Source organism: Oreochromis aureus, linkage group 23 (assembly GCF_013358895.1).
Source record: "Oreochromis aureus strain Israel breed Guangdong linkage group 23, ZZ_aureus, whole genome shotgun sequence".
NCBI lineage: Eukaryota > Metazoa > Chordata > Actinopteri > Cichliformes > Cichlidae > Oreochromis > Oreochromis aureus.
In genome coordinates, this window is record NC_052963.1 from 29,256,830 (window position 1) to 29,270,702 (window position 13,873).

Sequence of the window (13,873 nt, forward strand, 5' to 3'; positions counted from 1 at the left end):
CCCTGGATGACAAGCAAGGTTCAGGCACTGTTAAAGGCACGCAACTGTGCATACAAATCTGGGGACCAGGAGATGTACAGCAGAGCAAGAGCAGACCTTTAAAAAGGCATCAGAGCAGCAAAACTGGACTATTCAAACAAGCTATCAGATCACCTCTCTGATAACAACTCCAGGAAGGTATGGGAGGGCCTGAAACACATCACCAATTACAAAGCCAATGGGACAAATATAGATAACATGGACATCTCGTTAGCAGAGGAACTTAACCACTTTTTTTGCCCGCTTCGAGAAAACCGCAGTCACCCCCACCATGCACACCGCCCTGCCCACAGCGTCCTCTGAGCACAGCCCCCACACATTTAGCCTTTAACAACATCAGGTCAGCAATGTGTTCAGAGCAGTAAATCAGAGGAAAGCTGCTGGCCCTGACGGAATACCTGGTAGAATGCTCAAAGCCTGTGCCGAACAGCTGGCTCCTGTGTTCGCCAGACTATTCAACCTCTCCCTGACACATGCCTCTGTCCCTCACTGCCTGAAATCATCAACAATAGTCCCAGTCCCCAAGTCCACCACCATTAGTAGCCTCAGTGACTACAGACCCATCGCACTGACTCCAGTGGATGCAATGTGCTTTGAGAAGGTCCTAAAACACATAAAGGACTGCCTCCCACCCAGCTTCGACCCCCACCAGTTTGCCTACAAGGCAAATAGGTCCACAGAGGATGCAATTTCCACCGCTCTCTAGGGCTGTGTGATATGACCAAAATCTCATATCCCGATATAAGAATTCTATCGTCGCGATAACGATATAAATGACAAAACATTTTCTGTAAATTCTGTGAATCTCGGGCAGCTCGACATGCGGGAAGAGTTTCCAGCTGCGCGTCATGTAGCTGCACAGTAAATTTCCCAGTGTTAAATCAGCAGTGTTAAAGTGTATTTACTCTAATAGAGTCATTATAACAATAGCTGGAGCAAAACGCCCCCCAGTGTGGGTGATGATTCGTGGAGTTAAAAGAGGCAGTGTCAACGTTACTCTAGAAAGCTCCTCCCACCACAGACTCGTTTTCAAACCAAGAGGATTTTTCAGGACGCCATTTTCTTCACATCAGTTGCAGGGTAAGTTGTTCATATTTACTTATTAAACCAACAATTCGACATTTTAAGCACAGGTAGCACGTTAAAATAAGGTTACATTCCTTTTGTCCATGTTTATTATATATTTCATTTTGTACCAGAAGCAAATGTGACACTGTCTGTATGCTAATGTAAGGTTGTTAATTAGCTAAAAAAGTTGACTGATATCAGTGTTGGACTGTAAGGCTTGTTATCAAAATTTATTTCAGTGTGTAGTGGTGATTGTGTTGTGTTCTAGCATGTTCGAAATTCCATTAAATTAAACCCTCCATGTGTTGGGATCTATATATTAACATTAGCTAGCTAACTAGCATTTTGGCTAACCTCAGTGCGCGGGCAATTCGCTAGTTATCATTAAATTTTAAATTAGGTAACCCAAGCATTAACTAATTAAAAGTTTACACTAAATGTTACAGCTTTCTTTTTTTTCTTTTTTTTGATACCTAGGTACCAGATATAGAGGTCGTTTTCAGTAAGGTTATTGTCTTATTTTAACTCGGCTGTCTTCAGCGATTTTAGTTACAAGATTACAACCAGCAGGTGTTATAAGCTTGATAAAGTATCCAAAATGTCCAGGATTCAGTTTTTAATGCTTTTTTTTTTAGTAGTTTGAACTTAAGATGACAGCGTTTGTATTTATTGTGAGTTGATGGTATTGACAAAAGTTACCCCGCTCATTTTTCCATTTTGGTTACCAGACTGTTCAGTATGTTAAACTAAAGATGAACAAAATACTGACTCCCTAGTGCTAAGTTAGATCAGACAAATGGTAAAAAGTAGTAGGAATTGTTTTAGTTTTGTATTGAGGATTATATATCTTGTAGATGAAATACTCATTTAGTATAGGGCTAAAAACTACCGCCAAAGAGCCGAAACACCTTGTTACACTGACATAAAAGTAACATACAGTGTAAGAAATAATATTGCAAGGCCGTTTTGCTGATATTTATGGCACTGTTTTAATATTCACATTTTCTGTTTACTGTAGTTCAATGAAGATCACTGACTATAAGAAATTACTGTCTACAGGAAGCATGCTGCTTAAAGCAAAACTTGGAGGTGTGCAGAAATTTGTTAGAGTATCTGTGCCAAGCCTTAAGGAGTTTTTGATTGCCGGTAAGAAACCAACATTGTATTGTAAAAGATATACAAGGGGCTTTGAGTTCTTTTTGTTATTTAATCTCTTCAAACTGCATTTTATGATTAATTGAAAATGATCTGTGTTTTGGAAGCATCTTAGTTATGTCTATTTAGTGGGGGAAAAACTGCATAATGTAAGTGTCACCCATTTTAATCTACCACTTATCAAGCATGTTAGTGGCACTTAATAATTTAGCTTTTATTTATCTGACTCACTTTTGAAAAAGTGTCTTGAAATGATCTTCATTTTAAGCTACAAAACATTAGATGTCATGTAATCTTTTTGTTTACACAAAGTTGTGTGCTTGTTTTCAGCATTTGCAAAGTTTGGTGTGCCAGCCGTAACAGAAGGAGTGAAAGTTTTTGATAGTTCAGGGACTGAGTTGCATGAGGATGTATTTGAGGATATAGTAACAGATCCCTCAACCGGGGTACTAACCATCAAATATGAAACAGGTTTGTTTGAGTGATGTGTGTTTCATTGGATGTCTTTTTTTTGTGTGTGTCATTATTACATTGTTTAATCAAAGAGTGTATAAAATGAGTCTATGGAGGGACCATGCAAACTGATTTGTTCTGCTCCTATTTTTGAGGTCTGGAAACATCTGTTGCAGAAGTGTCTCCTGAGCGGTTCCAGTTATCATCGCCACATTCATCAGATTCACAGGATACGGTCATCCTTTCAGACAGCCCTTTGAGGAAACGTCAGAAGCTGGATGCAGAAGCTAAGCAAGTAAGAGTTAACAGATTTCCACATTCTTCTAATAGTGTCATTTTTGTTTGTAGTTTAAGTGTTCTGAACTGTAGTGGTTGTGTTTTCCAGTTGGTGGAATCGATTCTCACCAGCAAACCTGGTGGAGAACGTATAATAAATGAATACAATCGGACCAAGTCCCTGGTTGATGAAACCAGAAGAAAAATGGTCAACATACTGGTAGCTGACATGACAGAAAAAAATGGGTAATTTATTTCTGGCCCTGTGATTTTTTTACTATCATTTTCAAATTATTTTAAATCTGTATTAATTTCAGGGAAGCTGACTAGTTCTTTTCCTTTTGATCTTGCAGTACATCACCACCACGGCAGGCAAAAGAAATGTATGCCAGAGGAATTGTAACCTTTTTCCCTTACCTCAGTGACCCGTACTCAAAAAATGGCTATGTAAGTAGCTACCAGTAATAACTGATACAACTAAAATCAAAATTTTAAATCCTGCCAAAATGTATGTCCTTATCAACTGTTCATGGTTACATAACTTACTGATAAATTAATATAAAAAATGTCTGTATATGTCACTCTCCAAGGAACATTATTATGATGGAGAGAGTGGCACTGGGTACTTGGCCTGGAGGATTAAAACCATACAGAGATGCACTGCTAAAGAGAGGCGATTATCATCTGGAGGTAACATTTATAATTCAGTGGAAACATATAATACAGTTCCAAATTGTGGTTCTGTATTAATAATGGTTATCAAATGTTGTTATTAGTTTTAATAAAGTTGTATTTCATATTGTCTAGCACCAGGAGATGGATCATCGGGTGAAGACCAGTGTGGTGGACCAACTGTCAGACGAGAGTTGCAGTTTGTTACAGAGAACGTGCTGAGTGAGGATGAGTGTAAGGAAGCAATCTCTCTGATGAAACATTCAGCTGATGAAGACACAGTCAAGAAGATGAAGTTGACATTTGTTTATCGACACAACATGGTCCTTGACCCCCTGCTGTCAAGCAACATACTGTCTGTTTTTCCACGTTTCAAAGATATCAAAGGCTTGGTGAATATTTTTAATTACGTTGACAATGTAAACACTTTTTATTTTTGCAGATAGCAAATATTCTTTATTCTCTATCCTTGTTACAGATCGAACAGGATTTTGTACTGATGTTTGGTGAGGATGTATCAGGCAGGTTGCTGGAGAGGTGGCCAACAACATTCAAAAGAAAGATTATTCAACAAGGCAGAAAGCTTCCTTCTACCACTGACCTGGAAGAACTCTTGCTGGCAGCTGACTCTCCTGAGGATGCCACTGAAGTTAATGCTGACATTGGTGAGCTGTTGTTTCTTTGATTAGCACATTCACAGGATATATAATGTTTGTCACAGAACAGCTGTCCTTTTGTATTTTGGGTCTACTCAAACATTTTGTCAATGCAGATGCATTGAAATTTGTTATTGATGATGATGATTCAACTTTATTAAAAACAAATATTTTTTTCAGGCTGGGACAGTGACCTCTCAGCGATTCTATTGCTATTACATCTGATTCCACCATCTGGTCAGGGTCGGAAGAGACCAGGAAAGGTGTCAGCTTCTCAAGCAGAAAGGCATCTTGTGGTTTTCAAGAAGGTTTGTGTTTTTCTATTTTTATGGTATGAATTACCAGTTTAAGAAACACTTGATTCTTATTGCCTGTCTGTATTTGTCTTTTCAGACTGGAACAAATATCCAAGAGCACCTTGATGCCATCACTACCAGCACTCAACCCTACCTCCTGGCTGTTGGGGTGAAAAAGAATGACATCCACCAGTTCTTCATTATTCTTGACAAGAATGCCATACCATGCAAGTCTACCTCTTCACTTGGTGCTTTTGATGAACTGTTTAAAGCACATTTTGTGTTTGGCACATCTTACAACACCATGCTTCACAACATGTACACGTTCATCCAAACCACTGTGTACAATATAGATGTTGGCAAAGTCAAAGAAAGTCCCAGAGTTGCTGAAATAAGGACAAGGTTGCTTCGTTAGGGCTTGAAGGTTAATTCTCCATCATGAAGTGTTTTGTCTGTCAGGCTGAGTTTACTGGTTCAAACATGCTTGTTAGGCATTTACGGTTAGTTCATGGTTACTTACCTGGAAGAAATCTTCGCCTTAAATGTGCCCAGCGTGACTGTGGCTGTGTGTTTGGCACTTTTTCAGGTTTTAGAAAACATTTAAATACCAAACACCTTAACTATTTCAACCAACAGGCTGACACTGATGTTAATTTGCAGCCTGATGTGGCAGTTAAAGAAGTTAGCACTACAGGGGAGGTGGTGTCAAGTAATGTAGAAGAAACACCCACAACATCTGAAATGTTGAAAAGTTCAAATAAGAGCACTTTGGATATGTCTGCCTCTACTGTTGCACAGCTCAGGGCAGCTGGATTAAGCCAATCTACTGTGAATAGTTTTGTCTCCTCAATGGAAGAAGTGTTTTTTGAGATTCATACTCAGGCTAAAGCTGCAGCTTTACAGAGCTTACCTTCACAGGACACTACAAGTAAAAAGAAATTAGAGCAGTCATTCGAAAACTTTGAAAACCCATTCACACTGTTAAATTCAGAAGCTAAACGAAATAGGCACTTTAAACAAAAATGGGCAACTGTTGAACCTGTTGAAATGGTGCTTGGCACAAGATTTGACAGTAGAAGAAACAAGATCACAGGGACTTTTGATCAAGTCATTGTAACTGATAGGTTTGCATATGTTCCTATTTTGGAAACACTGAAAACTATCTTTCAAAACCACCATGTTGTCGACATGTTCAAGTCGAGGAATATGTCCAGAGAAGGTGTGTATGCAGACTTAATCGATGCTGCCTATGTTAAAAGATGTCCCCTATTTTCTGCAGAAAAAGATGCCTTACAAATTCAACTGTTTTATGATGACTTTGAAACTGCAAATCCTCTGGGCTCTAAAAAGGGTATACATAAATTAGGTGCAATATACTTTACACTAAGGAATTTTCCTCCTATCTTTAATTCGTTGTTGGTCAATATTCATTTGTGCGCTCTTTTTCATGCACAAGACTCAAAGCGTTATGGCTTTAATTCAATCCTTGAGCCACTTGTCAATGATCTGAAAGTTCTTGAGACAGAGGGACTGAAACTTCCCATGTTTAAACACTTGGTTCATGGCACTGTAATCCAGGTCACTGGGGACAATCTTGGCTTGCATAGTCTGTTTGGGTTCGTGGAGTCATTTGCAGCTCGATATTGTTGTCGTTTTTGTCTGCTTGAGAAGGATTGTTTTCAAAGTGTGTTCTGTGAAGATGATTCTGGTGTTGTACTAAGAACTCTTGATATGCATAAGCAGCACTGTGAAAGTGTACAAAGAGATCCTACGCTACCTCATGTATGTGGTGTGAAACGCACTTGTCTCTTGAATTCACTTAAATATTTCAACACAGCCAACAATTTTTCTGTAGATATCATGCATGACATTTTGGAGAGAGTTGCTCAGTTAGAGGTGAAACTTGTGCTGCAGTACATTCAGGAGAACTTCCTAAGTGCTGAACAACTTGCTGGTAGAATACATGCCTTTGATTATGGCTTCAATCAGCAGCGAAATCGCCCACCAAGGGTAAAGTTGTTTGATGGCAGTAATGATTTAGGACTAAATGCAATTCAATCTTGGTGCTTATTGCGTAATGTACCTTTGATGTTTGGCGATTTAGTACAGGTGGGTGATAGCTACTGGCATCTTCTACTTCTGCTTCTACAAATTGTCAATATTGTGTTTTCACCAGTGCTGTCAGAAGGTATGACCATCTACCTCAAACATTTAATTATTGATCATCATCAGCTCTTTAAGCAGTTATTTCCTACACTCAGTCTCCTACCAAAGCATCACTTCATGATACATTACCCTCGCAGTATACGAAATATTGGCCCAATTCTGCACATGTGGTGCATGCGTTACGAAGCCAAACATAACTTCTTTAAGAAGCAATTAAAAAGCTTTAAAAACATTACAATGACATTGGCCAAGAAACACCAAAGTTGTATGGCCATGTATTGGGAGTCTTTTAGCCTTGAAAGATTAGCTTTAGGACCAGGAAAGATGGTGACACTTGGAGAGCTGAAAGAAGGTCCAGAAATTGCTTTAAAATTTGGAGCTGTGTTGTCTACCAGTGTTTTTTCAGCTAAGTGGATAAAACATCATGGTACAGAGTACCGCCCTGACTTTATCATCTGTACAGAGGTAGTGTCTGAGATTCCGGTGTTTTATAAGATCAAAAGTATTGTTGTAAAAGATGACATTGCATTGCTCTGTGGAAAGCTGATGGAAACCCTGTGTTTTGATGACCATTATCATGCATTTAAAGTCAGAATGCATCCCAATATGGTGCTGAAGGTGTTGAACGTAAAAGAGCTGTGTTACTTCAAACCATTTGATCTTCAAATGAAGTATGGCACTTCTGATTCCTCCCTGCATGTGGTTCCATATTGTCATTTTATGCCGAACTAAATTCATTGTTTTAAAGTGTTTTATGAGTGTGTTTTTGTGTGTAGTGTTTTATGTACACTACATGAGATGTTTTAATATTTTGAGCCTGACATCAAAATAAAGCTGTTAAATGTATTATCTAGTTGTGGTTTTTGTTTACTTGTTTTATATTTAAAAGCATTATTAGAAACCAGGTTTTCATGCTGCAAAACAGTAAATTGAGTGTAAAGGTAACACTACAGGAAGAGTTTTAGTAACACTACGTGGTGTAAAATTAATTTAAAATTTTACTCTGTGAGAGCTAATTTTTCACTAGAGATTAGTGTATGAATAACACAGTATAGAGTAACATCAACTCTCATCAGAGTTATTTGAACTCCCAGTGTTAATTTCAAATAACTCAATTCAGTGTTAAAAATCAGTGGAATTTTACTCAAATAGAGTTAATTTATCACTATGATAGAGTAAATAATATGACACTACTAGTAGTGTTAGGTTCATTTAACACTCTGCGGTGTTACTCAGTGTTAAATTTTTACTCTATTTAGAGTTAATTTTACTCTAAAATTTTAACACTATAGAAAGAGTTGATTTAACACCAATTCCGAATGGGACCAAATAGACTCGGGACCAGTGTTAAATTTAACTCTTTAAGTGTTATTTTAACTCTTCGAATTTTACTGTGTGGAGTCGGGTGTTTTAACCGATGCATGAAACGATAAATTTTTAGACATAAGTTGTAACGGCCACCGTTTTCTTTGTGAATATATATTACACGGTGTGCTGCGGGGAAAAGCCTGTTCTAACGTTTGAGTCTAAGGTTTATTTTTTAGCACCTGGCGGCTCTTTTTTACTTCTCATCCGTAAATAATCTGCTCTTTCATGTGATTCAGTTTATTTTGAAAAGTCTCAACAGGATCTTGAGCTTTATTGTGAAAGGTTTATGTGGAACATAAACAAGCGGGCACGCAATGGTGTTGCCGTCTTTGTTGCTAACGACAACGCATAAAAAACAGGCGCTTGTCCATCTGTAGTGTGGTTATATGAAATATAAGAGAAAGAGAGAACTTTAAGACATTAATATAGCCACTACAGTGACCGTCAAAACGGTGAAAAAAATATTGCCGTAAACAGTTTATTTTGCGACACCACGAAACAAACGATAGCGTAAAATGAAACGATAGACGTTTTTATATCGTCATCCGATATATATCGTTATATCGAACAGCCCTACCACTCTCCACTCCGCTCTGCATCACCTGGAGAATCCTGGGACATCAGTAAGGATGCTCTTCGTTGATTTCAGCTCGGCCTTCAATACTATCATCCCAGACATTCTTATAGACAAGCTGGTAAACTTGGACTTCCCCTCCCCTCTACATGTGCATGGATCAAAAACTTCCTCACAGACCGTTCACAATCAGTCAAGGTTGGCAACCAGAGATCATCCACCCTGTCACTCAGCACTGGCTCACCACAGGGATGTGTGCTGAGTCCACTCTTATAGACCATCTACACCAGTGACTGCACCCCTACGCACCCGTGCAACATCATCATCAAATTTGCAGATGACACCACTCTGATGGGGCTCATCACCAACGATGATGACACCCGCCTACAGGGATGAGGTCCAGCGACTGTCAGAATGGTGTAACTACAATAACCTCACCCTAAACACCAAGAAAACAAAGGAAGTGGTCATAGACTTCCGCAAAACAAGAACTGATCCCCCTCCCCTATCCATAAAAGGTGACTATGTGGAGAGGGTGTCCTCCTTTAAGTTCCTCGGCACCCACATATCCGAGGACCTATCTTGGTCCACAAACACATCAGCCCTAGTAAAGAAAGCCCAGCAGCGCCTCCATTTCTTGAGGGTTCTGAGATGGAACAGGCTGCAGACTGAACTCCTAGTGTCCTTCTACCGTGCCACTATCGAGAGTGTGCTGATGCACGCCATCCCTGTGTGGTACACTGGTTGCACAACAGCTGACAAGAAGAGACTACAGAGGGTCATCAGAACTGCAGAGAAGGTGATCGGCTGTCCACTCCCCTCCCTGGACTTAATTGCCAGCTCAAGATGTCTCTCCAGAGCCAGGGCAATTATAAAGGACCACCTCCATCCTAACCACCACCTCTTCAACATCCTGCCCTCTGGTAAAAGGCTCAGATCCATCAGGTGCAAAACCGACTAAAGCACAGCCTCTTCCCGTGGGCTGTCAGAACTCTTAATGCAAACTAAGAGTGTGTAAAGACTTCCCCAAGACATATACTCTGACACTGCTGTTGATCATCTATGTGCAATATCTCAGTCTTTCCATGTTCTGTGCAATATTTTTGACTCGTGCAATTATTTTGGTCCCAGTCTGTTTCAATGCTCAAGGCTGTCACTTGGTGTTCGCTCGCTCTGCGGTATAGTATCACTTCCTGTTCCTGCTCAAACACAGTGGTGTTTCTGAGTAGCTTTTCTGCTTAGCAATTTAATTTAAATCTTTTGATACATCCCTTTTTCATAGTATAATCTTAACGTGCTTCATCTGAATCACCCTTTCTGTGTGCTCACTGCCTAATTTATAGCCAAAGTATTCACTCACTGTCTCTGTACTGTTTCGCTAGCTTAGCTTAGCTCGTAGCCGACTCGTTAGCACCATGGCTACTTCACCTGTCCCTCCTGCACTTTCCTGCTCATTGTGTCAGATGTTTAGTTACTCCTCGGCCTCCTTTAGCAGTAATGATACCTGTAACAAATGTAGCATATTTGCAGCTCTGGAGGCCAGGATTACTGAATTGGAGACTCTGCTTTGCACCCTTCATTCACCCGTAGCTAGCCAGGCCCCTGTAGCTGGTGCAGCCGAAGATAGCGTAGGCCCCGCTAGCTGTTCCCCGGCAGACCCCAAGCAGCTGGGGAAAGAGGGCGGCTGGGTGACGGTGAGGAGGAAGCATAGTCTTAAACTGAAGCCCCAGGTACACCACCAACCTGTTCATGTGTCTCAACTGCTTTTTCCCCACTCGGCACACACCACCGGGGTCAAACTCTGGTAATTGGCGATTCTGTTCTCAGACATGTGAAGCTAGAGACACCGGCAACCATAGTCAATTGCCTTCCAGGGGCCAGAGCAGGCAACATTGAAGGAAATTTAAAACTGCTGGCTAATTGTAAACGTAAATACAGTAAGATCATAATTCACGTCGGCAGTAATGACACCCGGTTACGCCAATCGGAGGTCACTAAAATCAATATTGAATCGGTGTGTAACTTTGCCAAAACAATGTCGGACTCTGTAGTTTTCTCTGGTCCCTCCCCAATCAGACCAGGAGTGACATGTTTAGCCGCATGTTCTCCTTAAATTGCTGGCTGTCTGAGTGGTGTCCCAGAAACGATGTGGGCTTCATAGATAATTGGCAAACCTTCTGGAGGAAACCTGGTCTTGTTAGGAGAGCGGCATCCATCCCACTTTGGATGGAGCAGCTCTCATTTCTAGAAATATGGACCAATTTATTAAACTCCCAAAATATGACTATCCAGAGTTGGGACCAGGAAGCAGAGTTGCAGTCTTACACGCCTCTCTGCAGCTTCTCTCCTCCTGCTACCCCCCAAAAACCCATCTCCATAGAGACTGTGTCAGCTCCCAAACAGACAAAAAACAAACCAAAAACCAGCAACAAACAACTTAAACATAGAAAATCACAAAGAAAGAACAATACAGAATCCACATCTGAACCAAAGAGTAAAACAATGAAATGTGGATTATTAAATATTAGGTCTCTCTCCTCCAAGTCTCTGTTAGTACATGACTTAATAATTGATCAACAAATCGATTTACTCTGCCTTACAGAAACCTGGTTGCAGCAGGATGATTATGTTAGTTTAAATGAATCAACACCCCGAGTCATTCTAACTACCAGAAACCTCAAGCACAGGCCGAGGGGGCGGTGTGGCAGCAATTTTTCACACCAGCCTATTAATTAACGAAAGACCAAGACAGACTTTTAATTCATTTGAAAGCCTGATGCTTAGCCTTGTCCACCCCAGCTGTAAAACTCAGAAACCAGTCTTACTTGTTATCATCTATCGTCCACCTGGGCCTTACACAGAGTTTCAGTCTGATTTCTCAGACTTTTTATCTGATTTAGTGCTCAGCTCAGATAAAATAATTATTGTGGGTGATTTTAACATCCATGTAGATGCTAAAATGACAGCCTCAACATCACATTTAATCTGTTATTAGACTCAATTGGCTTCTCTCAAAATGTAAAAGAACCCACCCACCACTTTAATCACACTCTAGATCTCATTTTAACATATGGCATAGAAACTGAACATTTAACAGTGTTTCCTGAAAACCCTCTGCTGTCTGATCATTTCCTGATAACATTTACATTTACAATAATTGATTACACAGCAATGGAGAGTAGACTTTATCAAAGTAGATGTCTTTCTGAAAGTGCTGTAACTAAGTTTAAGAATATAATCCACCCACTGTTATCATCTTCAATGCCCTGTACCAACATAGAGCAGAGCAGCTATCTGAACGCTACTCCAACAGAGGTTGATTATCTTGTTAATAATTTTACCTTCTCACTACGCACGACTCTGGATACTGTAGCTCCTGTGAAAACTAAGGTCTCAAATCCAAAGTCCCTGACTCCGTGGTATAATTCTCAAACACGTAGCCTAAAGCAGATAACCCGTAAGCTGGAGAGGAAATGGCGTGTCACAAATTTAGAGGATCATCATTTAGCCTGGAGAAATAGTTTGCTGCTTTATAAGAAAGCCCTCCGCAAAGCCAGAACATCTTACTATTCGTCACTGATTGAAGAAAATAAGAACAACCCCAGGTTTCTCTTCAGCACTGTAGCCAGGCTGACAAAAGTCAGAGCTCTACTGAGCCAACAATCCCTTTAACGTTAACTAGTAATGACTTCATGAACTTCTTCACAAATAAAGTTTTTATCATTAGAGAAAAAATTACCAATAATCATCCCACAGATGTAATATCGTCTACAGCTACTTTTAGTACCATTGATGTTAAGTTAGACTCTTTTTCTCCAATTGATCTTTCTGAGTTAACTTCAATAATTAATTCCTCCAAACCATCAATGTGTCTTTTAGACCCCATTCCTACAAAACTGCTCAAAGAAGTCCTGCCATTAATTAATTCTTCGATCTTAAATATGATCAACCTATCTCTAATAATCGGCTATGTACCACAGGCCTTCAAGCTGGCTGTAGTTAAACCTTTACTCAAAAAGCCATCTCTAGACCCAGCTGTCTTAGCTAATTACAGGCCAATCTCCAACCTTCCTTTTATATCAAAAATCCTTGAAAGAGTAGTTGTCAAACAGCTAACAGATCATCTGCAGAGGAATGGCTTATTTGAAGAGTTTCAGTCAGGTTTCAGAGCTCATCACAGCACAGAAACAGCTTTAGTGAAGGTTACAAATGATCTTCTTATGGTCTCTGACAGTGGACTCATCTCTGTGCTTGTCCTGCTAGACCTTAGTGCTGCATTTGATACTGTTGATCATAATATCCTATTAGAGCGATTAGAACATGCTGTAGGTATTACAGGTACTGCGCTGCAGTGGTTTGTATCATATCTATCTAATAGACTCCAATTTGTTCAAGTACATGGAGAGTCCTCTTCACCCACTAAGGTCAATTATGGTGTTCCACAGGGTTCAGTGCTAGGACCAATTCTATTTACATTATACATCCTTGCCCTAGGCAGCATCATTAGAAGACATAGCATAAATTTTCACTGCTATGCAGATGACACGCAGCTCTATCTATCCATGAAGCCAGGTAACACACACCAATTAGTTAAACTGCAGGAATGTCTTAAAGACATAAAGACCTGGATGGCCGCTAACTTTCTGCTTCTTAATTCAGATCAAACTGAGGTTATTGTACTCGGCCCTGAAAATCTTAGAAATATGGTATCTAACCAGATTCTTACTCTGGATGGCATTACCTTGGCCTCCAGTAACACTGTGAGGAACCTTGGAGTCATTTTTGACCAGGACATGTCCTTCAATGCACATATTAAACAAATATGTAGGACTGCTTTCTTCCACTTGCGCAACATCTCTAAAATTAGAAATATCCTGTCTCAGAGTGATGCTGAAAAACTAGTTCATGCCTTCATTACTTCCAGGCTGGACTACTGTAATTCTTTATTATCAGGATGTCCTAAAAACTCCCTGAAAAGCCTTCAGTTAATCCAAAATGCTGCAGCAAGAGTACTGACAGGGACTAGGAAGAGAGAACATATTTCTCCTGTTTTGGCTTCCCTTCATTGGCTTCCTGTTAAATCCAGAATTGAATTCAAAATCCTGCTCCTCACATACAAGGTCTTAAATAATCAGGCCCCATCTTATCTT

At 40.0% G+C, this 13,873-nt stretch overlaps 2 protein-coding genes across 2 annotated transcripts in view; one reads left to right on the plus strand and one right to left on the minus strand.

The window, feature by feature from the left end:
- Window positions 1–13,873, minus strand: part of LOC116314066 (NLR family CARD domain-containing protein 3-like) — a 52,418-nt gene that overhangs the window by 33,420 nt on the left and 5,125 nt on the right. The window lies entirely within an intron of this gene.
- LOC116332754 lies at window positions 881–5,059 on the plus strand. The gene is made up of 11 exons (XM_039607325.1): window positions 881–1,119; window positions 2,167–2,253; window positions 2,593–2,733; window positions 2,871–3,010; window positions 3,101–3,237; window positions 3,345–3,438; window positions 3,582–3,681; window positions 3,799–4,055; window positions 4,142–4,328; window positions 4,500–4,627; window positions 4,713–5,059. Exons 1-11 carry the CDS (start codon window positions 999–1,001, stop codon window positions 5,028–5,030), a joined length of 1,710 nt encoding a protein of 569 aa, XP_039463259.1. The 5' UTR covers window positions 881–998; the 3' UTR covers window positions 5,031–5,059.